The sequence below is a fragment of the Neltuma alba genome, unplaced genomic scaffold (assembly GCF_004799145.2).
Source record: "Neltuma alba isolate B1F8T4 unplaced genomic scaffold, ASM479914v2 tig00013414_pilon, whole genome shotgun sequence".
Classification (NCBI taxonomy): Eukaryota; Viridiplantae; Streptophyta; class Magnoliopsida; order Fabales; family Fabaceae; genus Neltuma; species Neltuma alba.
In genome coordinates this window covers 1-19,565 of record NW_021637668.1, presented here as the reverse complement: position 1 = coordinate 19,565, position 19,565 = coordinate 1, and the positions used below count along the sequence as shown (strand labels likewise).

The following is a 19,565-nucleotide window of genomic DNA, read 5'->3' as shown; positions in this document are numbered from 1 at the left end:
TTGTGTCAATCATTATTATATCAATAAACTCACAATATATTAGTATTTGTCAATTTTTTGTTAGCATTTAAAATTTTAATGTTAAAGTTTTTTAGTTAATAAAACTAATGATATCAGGGTTAGGAAACCAGAAAAAAAACGTTATAAAATTATGACATAAAAGCAAATTTTTGCTGTAAAATTAAAAAAAATTTAAAGTAAATTTTTGCGAAACGAAAAGAAAGTTGAAAATTAGGACTTGAATAAGGATAAAATATATCATTAATGAAGATCAAAAGCCTTGGAGGTCAACTCATCATGTGCATTGTCCAAAAAAAAAAAAATCATTTGTTTATAGAATAATTTCATGCGAATTATTGGCGGCAGCGCCACGATTCCCGAGTTTCCACATGGTGCCGTGTCACCCATAAACTTAAAAAGTTCTCCGTTGATCATGCAAAGTTCCTGTACGTCAGGTTGCTTACGTTGTTCAATCGCGAAGCTCGCATGAAAAAGCAGAAAATCCCGCCATACCCCCCCCCCCCCACATTACATTATTCAAATAAGTGAAAGGCTGACACTGCACTTTTAAAACATTTTCCCGGTGAAAGTTTGCAGTGAAATGAAGGGTGGACGCAGTTGTATATAGAGGCCTACTGGGTTTGCGTCCATATATAGCTCACTCGTGACTACACGAAGCAAATCAGATCGCCGTCTCAAGATGGAAGAAGCATTTCCGCAGAGATTCATCGAAGTGAACGGCATCAAGATGCACGTGGTTGACAAAGGTCGCGGCCCAGTGGTGTTGCTTCTGCACGCGGCTTCCCTGAGTTCTGGTACTCATGGCGCAACCAGATCAAGTTTCTCAGCGACAACGGCTACCGTGCGGTGACTCCAGATCTCCGCGGCTGCGGCAAGACCGAAATCCCCTCGGAAATCAACAGCTACACATGCTTCCACCTCGTCGGGGACATCGTCGCCCTCATCGACTCTCTCGGCGTCGATAAAGTCTTCCACGTCGGTCATGACTGGGGAGCGATCATTGGTTGGTACCTCTGCCTCTTTCGCCCTGAAAGGGTCAAAGCTTGTGTGCCTCAGTGTCCCCTTTGGAGTTGTTTGTAAGAGATCCCAAAGTCAAAACCGTAGAAAACTTTCTTCGGTTATACGGCCACAAATACTACGTTTGTAGATTCCAGGTTTTAATTTCCTGCGAACTTTTTCGGCTTTATTGTGTGTTTTTTGGTTTTGTTTTAATTAATGGAGATTGTGACAGAAACCGGGGGAGGTGGAGTGCCAAATGGCTTCAGCGGTGACTGACTATGTGGCGAAGAATATCCTCACCACTCTAGAACCGGGCCCCATAATCTTGCCAGAAGGAGAGTACGGGACTGGCTTCAATCCCCATACGCCAAAGGGCGTGCCTTGCCTTCCTGGCTCCTTAAAGAGGACCTCCAGGAACATGTGGACACACTGAAAAACACCGGAGTCTTGAACTACTCTTTCAGTCTTTAATATAAAACTCAATTGTTGAGTTAATTTTAATTTTAAATATAAGACTTATTTCTTATATTTATCAATTTTCTTTAAATTACCTCTATAGATACTCCCTCAACCATAATTAAGTAGAAGAAGAAGAAGGGGTATTAAGAAAGATGATTATGGTATTTTAGGAAAAACGTGTCACATTTTTTATAATTAACTAACTTACCTAACTTTTTTAATCTCATCAAATTAATTAAATGAGTCTTATATCAAGAACAAGAGGAGTACTACAGGGCTCTCGACTTGTATGTTCCTTTCTGGTTTTTCATAATGTTTTGTTTCGTTAGTCAAAATTATATCCATATGCATGGCTTCAAGGTTTGTTTCACCGATGCGGTTCATTCTAATTTGGGGGGGGGGGGGTGACTTTGCAGAAACTGGGAGCTGACGGCACCGTGGACTGGAGCGGGGATCAGCAAAGATGTTCCAGTCAGGTTCATAACGGGCGACGAAGACCTGGTTTACACTATCCCTGAGGTGAAAGACTATATTGATCATGGTGATTTCCATAAAGATGTGCCCAATTTGGAGATAATTAAGCAGAGAGATGTGGCTCACTTTAACAATCAGGAAGCAGCCGACGACACCAACTTTCGCATTTACGAATTCATTTCCCAGTTCTAATGAATCTGATCTTCCGTTCCTCCTCCACCACCTGCCTCTCCATGCTTGATTCAATAATTTTGATTGCCCGCCTGCGTTTGCATTTGCAACATCCATGATTTTTTAATGCTAATAAATTGTGTGTTGCTCTTAGATTTCGTCATTCTACTCATAATTGTGATTTCGTTTCCACCAGCATGCTTGTTTAAGCTAATGAAGAGTATTATAATATACTCCTCCGGTCCTTAATATAAAACCCATTTAACTAATTTGATTAGATTAAGAAAGTTAGGTAAGTTGGTTAATTATAAGAAAAATGACATATTTTTCCTAAAACACCATAATCATCTTTCTTAATATCTCATCTTCCTCTTCTATTTGATTATGGTTGAGGGAGTATCCATAGGGGTAGTTTAGAGAAAATTGATAAACATGAGAAATGGGTTTTATATTTAGGACCAAACCCAACTCAACAATTGAGTCCTATATTAAGGACCGGAGGAATATTATTGCTCTTAGATTTCACGTCTCCACTCATATATAGCCGTGCTTTGTGTTTCCCGACTTGCTACTTTGCTTATCTAACTCCTCTTCACCTGCATAAATTTGAAAGCCAACGCCATTATATTGAACTGTAGGAGACATGTATATGCGCAATACTTGTTATAAACATGTGATTTTAATTGTATTCATTTGGAAAGAGTAAAAACCTCCGCAATATGTGAATCCCAATAATGCCCATGGTGATGGAATTTTTCACTTTCACCAGTTTTCTAATGTTATTTTCATTACCCAACTTGCAGTTTTTATCAACATTTTAAATTAGTTATGCTAGGTACCGAAGTAAACTGTTTTTGCTCACCGAAAACTGTTTTTTTTTTTCAATTTTGTAAATGAAATATTCACATGAAAATATTCCACAAATCAAACCAGCCCTTCACGCATGTAATTCTGTTAAACGACGCTTTATGAGTTGCTGCTCGTATCTGCACTCTCTGATTATTATTCATTATTTAGTTGTCGTTCAAACACTGCACCCCTGGATGCGCCTCAAATGAAATAAAACTTATTAGGAAACTGGTAAGAAATGCTTTTATGCAAACGAAGATAGGCATGTTCCCTTCATTATTCACAATAAGAAGCTAAGATTACCTTGGCTTGCACAAAAAACCACGTGAGTTGAATTGGTTTCTTTAGAAGTGATTTTATAACCTATGAGATTTCTCAACTTATATAAAAGTATATTTCCAAGTGCTCGTATGAGTTATCAAACACGTTGCTCTACCCCCAACCAACGACATGATGCTTCCATCTAATAAAAATCACCCATCATCTTGGAGTAAAATTTCATAACAAGTCAAAAAAAAAAAAAATATTAATTGCGTATATATTGCAATTAATGAAAGCTGGATCAGATATGATAAACGCGCAGACCCAATAAAATATAAATACTACTTTATACTATTAATACTGCTTCACACTTATAACAGTCCATAATACCAATATTTATAGGGACAGGCCCAACTAAAAACTCAACAGAATATTAAAAGAAAACCCAAGAACCTAACTAAACCCATTGATAAATCCTGATTTTATATTAATTTTTTATATCTTATTTGGAATTTTTATCAATTAAATTGGGCTTAATTGCATTTATTATGATTAAATTGGATTAATTGTGATTGGATGAAAATATTGCTAAAAAAGGGCAAAAATATCATATTTTTTATGATTTAGTTTAACTGATTGATCTTTTTGAAAAAAAATATCATATCACGTTATCTTAGATTTTGTTATAGAAAATTTGAGAGATATTGCAAGGTTTGAATTTAGGGTTGCACCATCATGGCCTTCTGGAGGGAGAAAAGGACGGAACAGTAGCGGCAAGGCTTGAGAATACACACCTTCGTGTGTATATATATAGATACGACCGCAGGGAGAGAAGAACACGCCACACCCATCCGCCATTCACCACTCACTCACCATCACCCACAATTATCATCATCCTAATTCCATTCCCTATTTCCACGACGCACACGCCACCTCCAATCTTCCTTCACGCGCACGTTCCACGATCATCATCATCTTCGGAGTGGCGGCAGAGCTGAGAGAAGGGCAATATACACGCCACCTCGCCATCCTTCATCATCATTCTCGGCTTTCTTCATCAACTCTGAAACGGGGGAGGCAGCAAGTTGCGACCTTCACTGTTTGAGTAACCGCCAGCGAGTCTGAAGCATCATCGTCATCTTCCTTTTTCCTCCATCAACACCGGCGAACAACCTCTCTCTCTGTATCAGTTCCTCCGTCACTGCCATCGGCCAGACCCACAGCGCCTATTTATTCTTCTTCCATGGCCGAAGTACACATTGAGCTGATGTTGGTAGAATCTCAAATCATGTCCAGCTAATTTCATCAAGCTTCTTGGAGATGGAGGATTGGGTTTGAGTTTCAGAGTTAATTAGGGGAGTTTTTCTGTTTCAATTCTTTTAAATTTAATTGGGTAATGGATTTTCTGAGTTAGAATTGATATTATTTAATTAAATTTTCTGAGATTATTAGTTGTAATTTTTAGTTTAGAATTGAATTTTGCAATTTGAGATTTATATTTATATCCAGTTTGGAGTTCTATATGGTTATGCTATTCTTTCATAGTTTGGATGAATGTTATAATTGTATGTTACTTATTGAATATCTCAAGTTGAGTGTTCTTTGCATAGAGACCCGAATTGCATTAATCTAATCCTAATTGCACACTAATCGGTTTTTAATGTTAATTTTAATTGGTAGTTGTAGCTAGAGTTCTAGGACATCTATTAATTAAGACTACTTGACTTAATCAGTGATTAAGGTTTTGATTTTGAATTAGTGAACAAGATAACTCCCAAATCATTTTGAGCAAGGATAACCCAATCCCCATTTTCCAAGAAGCATTATCTCATATCTCCTTAAAATCCAAATTTTATCATTTGCTACCTTTTTAATTAATTTTCTTTCAATTTCAAATTCAAATTATCTTTTCATTTTTTTTAATAAAAAAATCCCCAAAAGAAAAACCCTTTTTAAATTGCAATTTTGATTTTTAGTTAATTTAGGACCTAGTTAATTTTTTTGGCTCCAATAAGAGAACGACTTTGATTTACATCACTTGCTGCATTTTAAATTTAATTTAATTTGACTCAAGGCGACATTGAGGATCACCCATCCAAAAATATGTTCAACAAAATAAGATCACTTGGGTCATTTTTTCGTTTTTGGCGGTGATCAACTCATCACGTGATGCGTTATTGTCCCAAATTTAAAAAAAAAAAGGGAAAAAAGAAAAGAAAAAGGGGAGGGTGGTCGTGCTTCCATATATCGGTCGCCTGGTACCACACAAGTAAATCAAATCATCAGGATGGAAGCATTTGTGGAAAGAACTGTGGAAGTGAACGGCATAAAGATGCACATGGTTGAGAAAGGACAAGGCCCCGTCGTGCTTCTTCTGCACGGTTTCCCTGAGCTGTGGTACACATGGCGGCACCAGATCCCGTATCTCAGCAACCGCGGCTACCGTGCGGTGGCTCCGGATCTCCGCGGCTACGGCGACACCGATGTCCCATTGGGCATCAACAGCTACACATGCTTCCAACTCGTCGGTGACATCGTCGCCCTCATCCACTGTCTGGGCGTCGACAAAGTCTTCCTCGTCGGTCACGACTGGGGAGCCGTTCTTGGCTGGTACCTCTGCCTCTTTCGGCCTGAAATAGTTAAAGCTTTTGTATGCCTCAGTGTCCCCTTCGGACTCGCTAATAAGAGAGACCCCACAGTCCGAACCGTAGATAAATTTCGCGACTTATTCGGCGAAGACTACTACATCTGTAGATTCCAGGTCTGAATTTGCTTCTGCGTATTAACAAATCGTTGCCGCCTTTCGTTTTAATGCAGACTACTGTGATTCTGTGGTGTTGACAGGAACCGGGGGAGATGGAGAAAGAAATGGCTCAAGTCGGAACTCCATATGTGCTGAAGAATATCCTTACCACTCGAGAGCCGGGTCCTATAATCTTTCCGAAAGGAGAGTATGGCACCGGTTTCAATCCCCATATGCCAAAGGACCTGCCCTCCTGGCTCACTCAACATGATCTCAACGTGTATATTGCCAAATTCGAACAGACCGGCTTCACCGGTGGCTTGAACTACTACAGAGCTCTCAACCCGTAATGTTTTGTTTGGCGATCGATCTAGTCAAAATTAGTGATGGCTTCATTATGGTTTGTTTAACGGAGTTGTCGATGGGGTGAATTTGCAGGAACTGGGAGCTGACGGCACCGTGGACCGGAGCAAAAATCAGCAAAGATGTTCGAGTGAGGTTCATAACGGGCGAGTTAGACATGGTTTACACCACGCCTGGGATCAAAGACTACGTTCATGGTGGTTCATTCGAGAGAGATGTGCCTGGTTTGGAGGATATATTCGTGCAAAAGGGAGTGGCTCACTATAACAATCAGGAAGCAGCAGACGACACCAGCTTTCGCATTTACGAATTCTTCTCCAAGTTCGGATAGATGCGTCTGATCTCGCCCTGCTCCTGTGCTTGCATTTGCAACATCCATTAGTATGTGTGGTACTATGAATTGCGTGTTGCTCTTTGATTTCGTCTTTATACTCATAATTATCCCGTTCAGGCTTGCCGGTATAGTCCGTTGTGTTAAAATAAAGTGAACTTTTTTTTTTTGGCCAAAAAAGTAAACTTAATTGAGAGAGCAATATTAAATTGATACTCCTCCGGTCCTAATTATAAGACCCAATTGACTTATTTGAGGAGATTAAGGAAGTAAGTTAAGTTGGTTATTTATAATAAATAAGTGTTGTTATTCCTAAAATATCCTTGCTAATTAAGTATATTGGCTAAAACTATCATTATTAGAAGGATTATTTTGGAAAAAAATGCATAAATATAAGAGAGAAAATGGATTGGGTTTTATAATTAGGACCAAATAAAAAGTCAAATTGGGTCTTATAATAAGGACCGGAGGAGTATATAATAATTAATTTGTTGCGTGTGAAAATTGAGTTTCAGTCATTAATAAAATAAAGAAAGGCTCGATTTATGTGCTTGAAAATTGAAATAATACAGACTATGAGGACCGTTTTAGTGGGACGAAGAGGTAGGAAAGCCCGAAGCCAGGCCGTCAGTGCAACAGGCTTACCCTTGGTTAGGACCCCGAATTGTTGCTATAATACATTTCATTAGTTAGTCATCGTTCAAATATTGCGGCCACTGAATGGGCCTACATTGAAACAGGCCTAAATTCGGCAGAGGATCTGTCCATTTAGTTACCGAAACATGATCAAAAGACAATTCTTTTTTTGGGGGGGATGCCAAATATAGTAATATACAGTTATTCTGTCAGTATAGCCCGTCTTTACGAGCAAGTTATTTTCTAAAACATTATTATTTTATTAAACATATATCAGGCATATAAGTTTTAGTCATGAATAAGATAAAAAGAAGACGTGATTTGTGTGCTTGAAATAAGACGAATGATTTCAGTGGCATAAAAAGGCTGTAAAGCATTGATGAAAGCCGAAAGCTGGCGTAGCAAAATTTTTATTCATATTATTGTTAGGTGCGAATAAAATTTTAAAATTGCCCGATCTGCAAGGATAATCACGGACCCCTTCATATGCGTCGATAATTTTTTTCCCTTGTTGGCGATCAACTTATCATGTCGGGCATTATTGTCCAAAAAGACAATCAACACTTTTTTTTTTTGCCATCATTAACATTTTGTCCATATAATAATTTAATGAAAATTAATTATTGGTGGCGGCCTCAAGATTTGTGTGTTCTCACTTCTCAGCAACATCTACCAAATTTCCACGTTGTGCTGCTGCTGCGCTCGTGAAATAAAAGATTCTATATTTATCACACATACATGTCAATTGTCAACATTAAGATAATTTTTTTAATGGGATACACTGTACAAAGGGGTTATCACTTTACGTTTTTAGAAAATTATTATTGTTCAAAAAATTTCACCCTTCAAGAATTAAAAAAATTTATAAAAAATTATTATTGTTTGAAAAATGTTTACGTGAATGTATAATGAATAAGTTCACTTCAGAAAATATGATTATTTTGGAAGCAATAGAGTACTGTTTTGGACCGTTAACAGGTAACTGGGCATTGCATGCGGATGCCAATGAACGGTTTTTTTTAAAAAAAAAAAAATTAACAAACGTCAAAACCGACGAGCTTTACTGTCCGTTTTATCCAAAAATTGCTTATTTCCGCTAAACAGAGGAATCATAATCCATAGATTATTGAATTGAATTTGATAGTTCAGATTTAATAATTTTTAAAATACAAATGGATTTACAGAATTGAAATTTAATTTAATTAGTTAAAAATTGGGGGGGGTGGGGAGAACTCAGTTTTGTCCCGAAATTTTTTTTTTTTGGTTGCCTTTCAAGTTATTGCAACTTTGCTCGTGCGGCCATGTTGAATCGCCACGCTAGCCGCCAGAAACACCTTCACAGTTCATGTCATCATCGCCTTGCATTATTTATATTTTAAATGAGCGCAAAATTGGAGCGGCCAAATGCCCAAATTAGAAACATTTTCCCAGTCACGTTTGCGACGAAGAGCGGAGATGTTGCGGTAGTATAAAGCATAAACCTCTAATCGGTGCCTCCATATCCCCCACTTCTGACTGCAGAACCAAATCAGCTCATCAAGATCAAGATGGAAGGTATGGTGCATAGAACGGTGGAGGTGAACGGCATCAATATGCACGTGGCTGAGAAAGGAGAAGGCCCGGTGGTGCTCTTCCTCCACGGCTTCCCTGAGCTCTGGTACTCCTGGCGCCACCAGATCCTGTCTCTCAGCTCCCGAGGCTTCCGTGCGGTGGCTCCCGATCTCCGTGGCTACGGCGACACCGATGCCCCATCGTCCATCACCAGCTACACATGCTTCCACCTTGTCGGTGACATCGTCGCCCTCATCGACTCTCTGGGTGTGGATCAAGTCTTCCTCGTTGCTCATGATTGGGGAGCCATCGTCGGTTGGTATCTCTGCCTCTTCCGCCCTGAAATAGTCAAAGCCTATGTGTGCCTCAGCGTCCCCTTCCGACCTTTTCTGGGCAGAAACCCCAAAATCAGAACCGTAGACGCCTTTCATGCCTTATTCGGGGATGATTACTACATCTGTAGATTTCAGGTTCCCGTCGCATGGTCAACAGTTGGCTGTTGCTTCTTCGTTGTTTTTATTGTGATGCAGATTGTGATTCTGTGATGTTGACAGGAACCGAGGAAGATGGAAGAAGAGCTGGCTCGAGCTGGGACTTCATATGTGATGAAAAATATCCTCACCACCCGGCAAACGGGTCCCCCGATCTTGCCGAAAGGAGAGTATGGGACTGGCTTCAATCCCAACACTCCGGAGGACTTGCCCTCCTGGCTCACTCAAGAAGATCTTGCTTATTATGTTGCCAAATTCAACAAAACGGGTTTTACTGGTGGCTTAAACTACTACAGAAATCTCAACTTGTATGTTGCTTTTAACATTAGTGCATAGCTTCAGGAGTGTGTCAAATTATTAATGGTTTGCATTGTTCGGGTGAAATTGCAGAGACTGGGAGCTGACCTCGCCGTGGAATGGAGTAGGAATCAGCGATAAAGTTCCGGTAAGATTCATAACGGGCGATTTAGACCTGGTGTACACTTCGGCTGGGATGAAAGAGTATATTCATGGTGGTGGATTCAAGAAAGACGTGCCCAGTTTGGAGAAGGTATTTGTGCAGGAGGGAGTGGCTCACTTTAACAATCAAGAAGCGGCAGAAGACACCAGCAATCTCATTTACGACTTCCTCTCCAAGTTCTGATGCATTTCGTCTGCTAATCCGCCCGCCGTCTCTCCGTGCCTCATCCGATAATAATTTATTTGATCGCCTGTATTTTGCATTTGCATCATGTTTATTGTAATAAGCTGTTGCTCTTTGAACATCTTTCTTTCTACTCGTGGTTTTGCTTTGTTTCCCCACAACACGCTGCCTGTCCATGGAGCCTTGCATTCTGATGCAGTGTATATCTCCCCGCCAAAGATTATGGGGTGTTTGGCCTAAAAGCCTCTTTGGCAAACCAGTTTCTTCAAAACTAATGCTTCGCTAGAAAAACCTGTTTTTTTTTTTTTTAATTGAGAGCTGAAACGCTTCATCACAACCATGTATACCCCAGCCTTCGACGTCACAACCATTGATCATCGCAATTAAAACTCATGTAAGCCGTTTATTGTGACGGAGAAATCACCGAGGGAGGTTGAGGGAGGAGTAGTGCCGCCGGGAAAGAGCACCGAGGCTACAAAACAAGGCCGTTTTGAATGAGATCTGAAGAAAGCTGGACCCTCCTCGATTATAATTAGCAGACGAGAACAAAACAGAATTTTGTCGGATATCCTGACCATCAGCCAACATGCTTATTGTAAGAATATATCCCTTGCTAATAATTCGCTATACTCGCCACACGACATCGCACGCCGGCAGGGATGAAATATTCTCATTAAAACTGTTCATACTCTTCCAAGGTAACCCACCCCCTTCAATTCGCCTTGCTATGATCATGAATTGAGTAACGTGTGAGAATTTTCCAAACCGCATAATAATGTCACCTTCATTTGTTGCTTTATTAATTTTTTTAAAAGTAAAAAAATGCATTTTTACTTAATTTGAAGCATTATGATGATTAAATCTCTGGGTCCACTAAATTAAAAAAAAAAAAAGCCGTTTGTTTGGGTTTGGTGTCAATATTATTTAATATAAATTGATAATTTGGATTTGGTATACGGGGGCTCCATCCAGGGGAGTGTGCTAACTAAAATGGGCTAGCCCGGCCCTTACGGGCCTGACTCTATAGAATTGGGTGCCCTATAATCCTTCTTATTAAAATGTGGGCATTTTCTCAAACTCGACCCTAATCTGCGGAGTTTAAGATCAAAGCCCAAGATTTTGAATAGCTTTTTTTCAAAAAAAGTCACGTGCACCTGGTATACACTTACAACAAGAGTATTTTTGTTCCTTTGGTTCTATTATTGTTTAGGATATTCTCATTGAACGTGGACCTAGTTTGGAAAAAGAAACAAGCATCATCTATAGCATTCTGAATAAGGTTGCAAGTTTTGGCCAAAAAAAAAAAACAAGAAGAACGAGGTTGCAAGATTGTGCGGCTCTGCCTTTACTTTGCCCGCGCATGACGCCTTGGCATAGAATCGAGGCCTCGTTTAAAATGCAGTATTAAAAACGAGGTGTAAGAATTTTGATTTAAATTAAAGAAAACATATTAATTTAAATCTTATATTAAGAATAGTATATGGTATTTATCCGGTCCTGAATATAATATAAATAATCCTAAATATAAGAGTTTTTTTGTAGTGCAATCAGAAGAATACATAGACAAAAATGTTTTATTTGTGTGCAAGCTAACAATCACAAATTTTTTTGATATTTGTATGTTAATGACTTGTTTTCATCTACTTTTCTTAATTATTTATAAATATTTTTGCATAGATAAAATTTTTCTTACATACTTTCTCGTTTCATTAATCATGATTAAAAAGTTATCTTCTGATATGGTTTCAACTTGTAAATCTTAATTTTTTTTCAGCATCTAATCTAACTTTTTTTTTAATCACCTCACCTCTATTAATATCTAATTTTTTAAAATTTAAGAACCAAAAAAATCACCTGATCAGTTGTTGTAAATCAGCATTCAGAAATCAATTAGAGACATTTTTTTGTCAAGTCACTACTTTTTAAATGGTAACTAAAGAGACAAGTTCTTCAATTGACTTCGGAGTCCTAGAATGAACGGCCTAGATTTGTCTTGCTTGCGGACTCAGTTAGATCCAAGAATGCACGACCGTGCACGTGGAATCGCCAGAGCATCGCCTTAAGGCTCAGTTAAATCGCTCTCTCCCCCGCGCCTGCCTCACACTAAATGCGAACCCTCTTTTCGCCACTTGCTCGTAGGGACACTGAAGCAGCCAAGCTTGTAGGTCGCAGATCTCACCTTCGCCTACGCTTCTGTCAGTTTCTGCTCAGGTACGACTCCTTTTGTTCCCACCTACCTCTCTTACAGATAATATTTTAGTTGATTTTATGGCTCATTTTTCATCTGATTCCTCTGCTGTCCAAACCCATAAAATGATAGGGTATGTAATGCTTCATGTTCATGTGCCGTTGTTTCTGATATGACTTCTTGGTTTTCTCTAATGTCTTTATCGATTTTTCCGAAAGATTTGTTTTGCACCTCTGCAACGGGCATTCAAAGCAAAGCTGCATCTCACCAAGTAGCAGGAGTTCGTGCTGTTGAGCAGGAGGAATTGAATGGCCTTAGATTGTTGAACGCTGAAAGTGTTTATATCTCCATCAAATTGTCATTGAATAATTCTCTTACAAATAGGAATAGTGTTGGAAATACGCAGCTGCTAACGTCCAAATTTTTCCACCTAGTATTTGAATTTATGTTAAATTCAATTTCCATAATTTGAAGTTGTTCCGCATTTTTGCAGAGTCACAATCTTTTATTGATAATGTCTTCCCTTCTCCCTCCCTTCCATCTGAAATTTCAGTTTGTTGTTAATTTCTTTGTAATTTTCGTCGCCACCCGTGTTTTTATAGCTAACGATGAACTGTATATATAGGGACTAGGTCGTGTGCGGAAGGATCTAAATGACTACCTGATGAGAACCTATTGATGTTTAATTGATCTCAAAAGTTTGGCCTACGTTAACAGAGAAGAATCGTGAGAGACAGATACCAAAGAGAGTTGTATTGACTACTAGTTTTTATCTGTAAGTTATATTGCAGTATAATAATATAAATCTATGTTATTTATAATCATCCCTCACTACTTCCTTATTATATCTGGTTTTTTTTCCCCAATCTCGAGAAAGAGAGCTGTTATAAGGTTTCCCTAGCCTTTTGCCCCTTGCACGTTCAGCTCAAATCCCTCACATTTCATTGCAGAAACAAGTCAGATCATCAAAATGGAAGGAATTGTGCACAGAACAGTGGAAGTGAATGGCATCAAAATGCATGTTGCAGAGAAAGGAGAAGGCCCGGTGGTGTTGTTCCTCCATGGCTTTCCTGAACTGTGGTACTCCTGGCGCCACCAGATTCTGGCTCTCAGCTCACTTGGCTACCGAGCCGTTGCTCCAGATCTCCGCGGCTACGGCGACACCGAAGCCCCGGCTTCCATCAACAGCTACACCTGCCTTCATATCGTGGGTGACATCATCGCCCTCATCGACTCTCTGTGTGTGGATCAAGTGTTCCTCGTGGCTCACGACTGGGGAGCCATCATAGGGTGGTACCTGTGCATGTTTCGTCCTGATAGAGTCAAGGCCTATGTCTGCCTCAGTGTGCCACTCATGCCCAGAAACCCCCGAGTCAGGCCGCTTGATGGCTTTCGAGCCGTCTATGGGGAGGATTACTATATCTGCAGATTCCAGGTACTTCTATCTATTCTTCATCAGATCTAAAAATGATTCGCGTTACCTGCTACAGGATCAAAAAATCTGTATATCCAACTAGATCATTGTTTTGGTTTTCTTGTTCATAGTACTTCTTCGACCTGTTCCCCCATCCTTTCCTTTTCGGGAAGTACTATCAAACTAACTGACCTCCTCAAGATGTCCCCTGTTCATATCTCCTTTGCAAAACTGACACGAAACGAGTGACCTGGGCTTTTAATTTGGGAAGCAAGACATCAACGGAGGAAAAGCAAATAAAAACGTCTTATCCTAAAGTAAATAAGAGTGCTATAGTTTCCAAACTCGACTATCATGTGACGCCTATATCAAGAGAGGAATTGTATCACTGTCCAAATGAAAGATTTCAATCACATCACAATAATAAAGATAAAAGGAAATGTTGATGGCTCTGATTTGGGAACTGTGGTTACACTTCTTTACTGTCAGTAACCTAACTTTTTTATTTTGGTTATCTTAATCCGTCAATTTGCATAGATTGCTTAGATTTTCACTCATGTTTCAATCATATGATAATTTATTTGATAAAAGATAAGATCATGAGTCCTTGGTATTGAAATGGTAGATTGTAGATGACATGTACTATGCGGTGGTTTAATTGTGACAGGAGCCAGGGAAGGCAGAAGCTGAGATGGCCAGAATTGGTTGCCAACAAGTACTGAAGCATGTCCTCACAACACGAAATACTGGTCCCCCAATCATTTCAAAAGAAGGGTTTGGGCATAATGCAAATACCACTCAGGCCTTGCCCTCCTGGCTTTCGGAAGAAGACCTGCGTTTTTATGCCTCTAAGTTTGACAAATCTGGTTTCACTGGAGGGTTGAACTACTACAGAAATCTCGATCTGTATGTTCCTATTCTCTATTTTTCATCCCTTGCCTCTCTAATTGTGCTGAAGTGATGTTTTAACTACACCTACAGAAACACTTTCGTCGAGGAAGTAAATTTTGGGAACGTCATTTTCTGATCATTGTTAGCAATATTTTGAGAGGTTGTTGCATGACTGTGCTGCAGAACTGGGAACTCACAGCAGCATGGACTGGGGTGCAAGTGAAAGTTCCAGTTAAGTTCATAACAGGTGACTTAGACGTGGTATACACTTCGCCAGGAATACGTGAGTACATACAGAGTGGTCGTTTCAAGAAAGACGTGCCGAATTTGGAGGAAGTGGTAGTTCAGGAAGGAGTAGGTCACTTCAACACATCAAGAAGCAGCAGGGGACATTAGCACCCACATTTACGACTTCATCAAGAAGTTCTGATCCAGTCCACATGGTCTCTCTTTGTTTTACCTGAACAATTTGACTTCCATATATGTCGAGTTGTTATTTGCAGACGCCTTTCTTTGTTCTTCATTTGTAGCAAAATCGTGCCATTATGGGAACATTATCAGTTCACTTGTCCCTGCTGTGTTTCCCTTAACTGAGTAGGGGCGCAAACAAATCGTTTCAGGATTATAAAGATTGGAGAGCCATGAGAAGATTGGCTATATGCACAAAAAGGGGCTTCTGGGAAGAGATTGGCCGTGTGAAACTGACTCATGACTGCGAAGGAAGTAAAGAGGCATCCTGGCTAGCCTCAACGGCTCATTGGTTTGGCGGTCCTCACAAATCCTCTGATAAAGTAACTATGCAGCAACCTGCAGCAACTAATAAAAGTCGTCTAACCACTTAACTAATTGAATCTAATAAATCCATAAATCCTACGCTTTTGCTTGATTATGTTATTGGGGCATCTTACTTTGGCTATGATAGAAACTTGATAAAAAAAAAAGGATAAGAAATGGGATAGGAGGGAACGAAGGAGAAAGGTTGTGGAAATCTTCTAGAATCATTATATAATCCCAGAAGTAGGAGAATCTCCAAAGTTTTCTAGTATGAATATTAGTTTGAATCCCAAAGGATTGGTCTGTTAGGAGGAAAAGTCTATACCGTACTTGTGTGTTCCCTAATGTGGGGCTTAATATTTTCCTTTAGTAGGGATGGTAATATAAGTCAACCCGTGGGTTACATATTAGCCCGTGACAGGTTAGGGTTAGGTAGTACGGGTTAAAAAAACTGCTTGTAATGGCGGGTTGGCTTAACCTGTTATGATAGATTGATGAGTTGGCTCGCCAACTTGTCAACTTTTTTTTAAAATTTATTTATTTTTAAAATTTTTTTCTTATACAATATAAAAAAATATAATGAAAATTTTTATCTTTCTTTAAATACTTGAGTAAAAACACATAAAATAAATAAATGATATAGGTATATTTTTTAATTTTTTAGATAAAATATATAATATAATAATATACACAATGATTAATAAAAATTTTTTTAAAAAAGCAAGTTGGTGGCTTACCCGCGACAAGTTGTGGGTTAGGTAGTACGGATTGAAAAACATTGTTTACTGATTGGTTGATTTTTAGTTAATCCTAACCTGTCATTTTTGATAGGTTAGAGGGTTGAACTTGGGGATTCAACTCATATTACCAGCTTATCTTTTAGAATGAGAAACTCTTATTTTATATTTTTTTTCGGGGTAAATATTGGGCATCCACGCCTTTTCGGCTTTTCCTAAACTAAACTTGAAAGGATGTTGCTTCGTATCAAGTTAGCTGGTTGTTATGCTTATCAAGTCTCCATGGGAAAGTTACAGAAGTGGATGAGGCATGGCAAGTAAAAATCCTACTCTAAGAACTGCATGTCTACTTCGACGAATGAACACGTTTCTTTAGACATTTTTTCTGCCATAACTCGTGCATTCATCGTATCTTTTGAGCTCAAAATCGCACTTGAAAAGGCCTTAAAATGATGTCAATTCAACTACAAGGTCTCACAAGAAACTAGGTTGGTTTGGTTAGATGTTAAGACTACACTCAGATTCACCCTACACACGCTAACATTCCTGATTAATTTTTTGAAATTTATTTTACTCAATATATCATAAAGTTATTCTAGCTTGGGTATAATATTACATTTATAACCTTTGATGATTATGTAGAAAAATATATACTTATTTTATCAAAATAGAGAATATCAATGCATCATATTGAACTAAAATTTTTCGAGACAGATAATTATTTATCATGTGTTTACTTGTTTTTCCTTAACCCTTTTAACACAATGATTTGTTCTAGGACCCGAACAATAGAAATACTATGATAAAAAAATATATCCATAACATAATATCACCTTCGCATAAAAAGGCCAAGGAAAAAAAATTCTATTGATCTCGCTAACCTAACTTCCTCGTAGTTTTTTTCCGGATGTTAAACAGGCAAAATTGTCAGATTAGTATCTAAAATGCACCTAAATTAATCAGGGTTTGGAGATGTAAACACCGTGTTGAATTTAATGGTCACAAGTCCAGCACAGAATTTATGATAGCCTACACCTATAGGTTCGTTCCACACTTTTTTTTTTTTGGTGAAATATTTTTAAGAAAAGGGTTGGACTCACCCACGATCTAAGGACAAGACACCTAACTTACTGGGGCCTGTCTCTACAGGCATGAGAGCATGACAAGCAAGCTTTTTTTTCTAGCCCAATAAGTAGAAATCTCCCAACTTCACTATGCTGTGGTGATGCCCCCTAGCACTGCGACTGGAACCACAACAAAATGACACTCCCTAAGATCGAACTTACTCTTTTTGGTGAGAGTCTGACCCTTAAAGGGAGGAGATCCTAGAAAGTACCACTTTGTTGTGAATCTAATGACAATGCTAGGAGAGGCATCACCATAACGTAGTAAAATTGGGAGATTCCTATATATTAGGCCAAAAAAAAGGGGGAACAGGAAATATTGCACTCCCCACGTTCGTTCCACTTTATCATCAAGCAAATCCAGAATTGAGCTCATCACCAAGGCATCTAAAAAAAATTCCATAGAAACACTGGAAATAAATTTTAAAATACGCTCACTGAACAAGAAATCTAGGAGACCAAAGCATAAAAAGTTCATACGTCATCCATAACTAAATAAAGTCAAATTTGTCATCAGCTCGTATGATATTGCAAAAATGTGAACTTTGGGAGTCACGGATCACCTTATCCAAAATAAACTAAGATAAACTCAAACCCTAAAACCTTTGCTGTTCCTCCTTCCTCTGGCCCTCTCGAACTTCCTTCCCTTTGATCGCACATAAGGCTTGGTGTGGCTATGTGGCACACCAGGAGCAGGACCAAAATGCTTCACAGCTTCACGAGCATTCTTTGGACCCCTAAGAAGGACCTGCATCCCAGATTTAACGATAAGTTTACCGTCCAAAAGCATACAAACATCAAAATTTCCAAACTTGTTCAATCAACTAACGATACAGTTACACGAACATCTAGAGAGCTGGTGTAATGGGGGATGGGGTGCATAGCATCTAAAAAAAGAGGGTTCGATATTCTGAAATAAGTGAGTAAATTAAAATTAAAATACAAATAAACACAAGATTTGTGCAAATAGAATCACTACTATCCCCTTGGTCAAGAAATTTGTAGTTGTTAAGAGAGAGTTATTGAGATATCCACTAAATCAGCACTTCCAACAAAATCTAGGCAGTTTTGTATATAACACAAAGGACTCAACGAACCAAACAAATTGAATGCTACTGGATTCCCATGTGACAGCCTACAGAGATCTAACAAATTCTACGCATAGAAAAGAAAAATAAGCAAACACATGTTCATTATTACAGATGAAAACAGTACTAATGACATGCTTAACACAAAAAATTAGAGAAAGCAAACAAATCAGAAAATAGCGAAATTGCCACATACCGTGTTCTGTCCCAGCGGGGCCTGAGAGCAAGCTGATCAAACGTCAAGCACTCACCACCAGCCTTTTCTATCCTGGCTCGTGCTGTTTCTGTGAACCTGAGTGCTGTAACTTTCAATGCGGGTACTTCATAAACCCTGATATCATCAGTCACAGTACCCACAATCACAGCAACCTTATCTTCCTACACAAAGAAATTTCAACACAAATTAATTAAAACTACTGCAATTAGTTAAATTATTAAAGTTAATGAGACATAGATATCTGACCTTTCCCTTCATAAATTTTATCAACCTTGAAAGAGAAAGTGGTGGCTTGTTAACCTTGCTCATGAACAAGCGCTTAAGTATCACAGCATTGAAATTGCTACCAGTTCTCCGGACCAGGAAGCGATAAAGCTGATCAAGTAACATTAATCAGAGTAATTCAATTTAGATAATAAATAAAAACACACGTAAACTTGCATTAAAACACATGTATTCATGAAACACGGAAAATGACAGGCCTCAAACCATTAAGTAATAACTATGAACAACTAGAACCCAACTACATATTTACGGTAGAAACAAAGCTAAGAAAGAGTAATGGTTCCCTCAGTATAAACTAAAAGCATAAATCATCTGATATCAGCATTAGCATGGTTTAAAAAGGCATCACCGGGAACTTTCATCTTTGACAAGTGTAAAAATTGCGATCAGAAAAAAAGAATGGAAATGTTAAAAAAAGAAAAGAAAACCATAGAGATGATCAGATAAAATTATAAAATGGTCAGTAATTAATATCAACGATATGGTCCCCGTATTGGTTTATAAAAAGATGTATGAAAATTGCCACAAAAAAAAGGCGCACGAAAATGAACGCGTGAATTTCAGTTCTTGAGGCAACGGTCCATATACCAGTGGAAAACTGAAAATTATTCAATGCCCAAAAATCTTCTAGTATATTGTAAACCAAATGAAAACCTGGCCAGGTTGCAATCAGCTTCTAATTTTAGAGAAAATAATCAGTTACTTCTATGCCATCAAGTGATAAAAATGAAATAAAATGCGAGAGTTATTCCAGGCTCAGACAAATGTGGATAATCTATTCCCAGACCTTCGCATGACGAAGGCCTCATAATGAGCTGGGATCACATTTATCATCATCGTAAAAAAAATAAACCC

General features: G+C 38.6%; 2 protein-coding genes, 2 non-coding genes and 3 pseudogenes across 4 annotated transcripts; 4 read left to right on the top strand and 3 right to left on the bottom strand.

The window, feature by feature from the left end:
* The first annotated feature begins 700 nt into the window (after positions 1–700).
* On the top strand, positions 701–2,145 carry LOC114737188 (epoxide hydrolase A-like; annotated as a pseudogene).
* Positions 2,146–5,517: 3,372 nt separating this feature from the next.
* LOC114737193 (epoxide hydrolase A) lies at positions 5,518–6,837 on the top strand. Its single transcript, XM_028925102.1, has 3 exons — positions 5,518–5,995; positions 6,079–6,323; positions 6,416–6,837. The coding sequence occupies exons 1-3, from the start codon at positions 5,522–5,524 to the stop codon at positions 6,669–6,671; spliced, it is 975 nt and encodes a 324-aa protein (XP_028780935.1). The 5' UTR covers positions 5,518–5,521; the 3' UTR covers positions 6,672–6,837.
* Positions 6,838–8,709: 1,872 nt separating this feature from the next.
* LOC114737190 (epoxide hydrolase A-like) lies at positions 8,710–10,283 on the top strand. Its single transcript, XM_028925101.1, has 3 exons — positions 8,710–9,328; positions 9,413–9,657; positions 9,740–10,283. The coding sequence occupies exons 1-3, from the start codon at positions 8,855–8,857 to the stop codon at positions 9,990–9,992; spliced, it is 972 nt and encodes a 323-aa protein (XP_028780934.1). The 5' UTR covers positions 8,710–8,854; the 3' UTR covers positions 9,993–10,283.
* Positions 10,284–12,115: 1,832 nt separating this feature from the next.
* On the top strand, positions 12,116–15,154 carry LOC114737191 (epoxide hydrolase A-like; annotated as a pseudogene).
* Positions 15,155–17,541: 2,387 nt separating this feature from the next.
* Positions 17,542–18,828, bottom strand: LOC114737196 (60S ribosomal protein L18-3-like; annotated as a pseudogene).
* Positions 18,829–18,988: 160 nt separating this feature from the next.
* LOC114737200 (small nucleolar RNA snoR53Y) lies at positions 18,989–19,066 on the bottom strand. Its single transcript, XR_003739403.1, has one exon. It is a non-coding gene; the product is annotated as a small nucleolar RNA snoR53Y (small nucleolar RNA).
* Positions 19,067–19,458: 392 nt separating this feature from the next.
* On the bottom strand, positions 19,459–19,554 carry LOC114737198 (small nucleolar RNA snoR69Y). Its single transcript, XR_003739401.1, has one exon. It is a non-coding gene; the product is annotated as a small nucleolar RNA snoR69Y (small nucleolar RNA).
* Between the last annotated feature and the right edge of the window lie 11 nt (positions 19,555–19,565).

What these genes read in the sequence shown, in the direction of transcription:
- LOC114737193 (XM_028925102.1), top strand. Translation starts at nt 5,522, where the DNA reads ATGGAAGCATTTGTGGAAAGAACTGTGGAAGTGAACGGCATAAAGATG. An exon ending in ACTACATCTGTAGATTCCAG is followed by an intron (nt 5,996 to 6,078) that starts GTCTGAATTTGC and finishes TGGTGTTGACAG; the next exon opens with GAACCGGGGGAGATGGAGAA. An exon ending in TACTACAGAGCTCTCAACCC is followed by an intron (nt 6,324 to 6,415) that starts GTAATGTTTTGT and finishes GTGAATTTGCAG; the next exon opens with GAACTGGGAGCTGACGGCAC.
- LOC114737190 (XM_028925101.1), top strand. Translation starts at nt 8,855, where the DNA reads ATGGAAGGTATGGTGCATAGAACGGTGGAGGTGAACGGCATCAATATG. An exon ending in ACTACATCTGTAGATTTCAG is followed by an intron (nt 9,329 to 9,412) that starts GTTCCCGTCGCA and finishes TGATGTTGACAG; the next exon opens with GAACCGAGGAAGATGGAAGA. An exon ending in TACTACAGAAATCTCAACTT is followed by an intron (nt 9,658 to 9,739) that starts GTATGTTGCTTT and finishes GTGAAATTGCAG; the next exon opens with AGACTGGGAGCTGACCTCGC.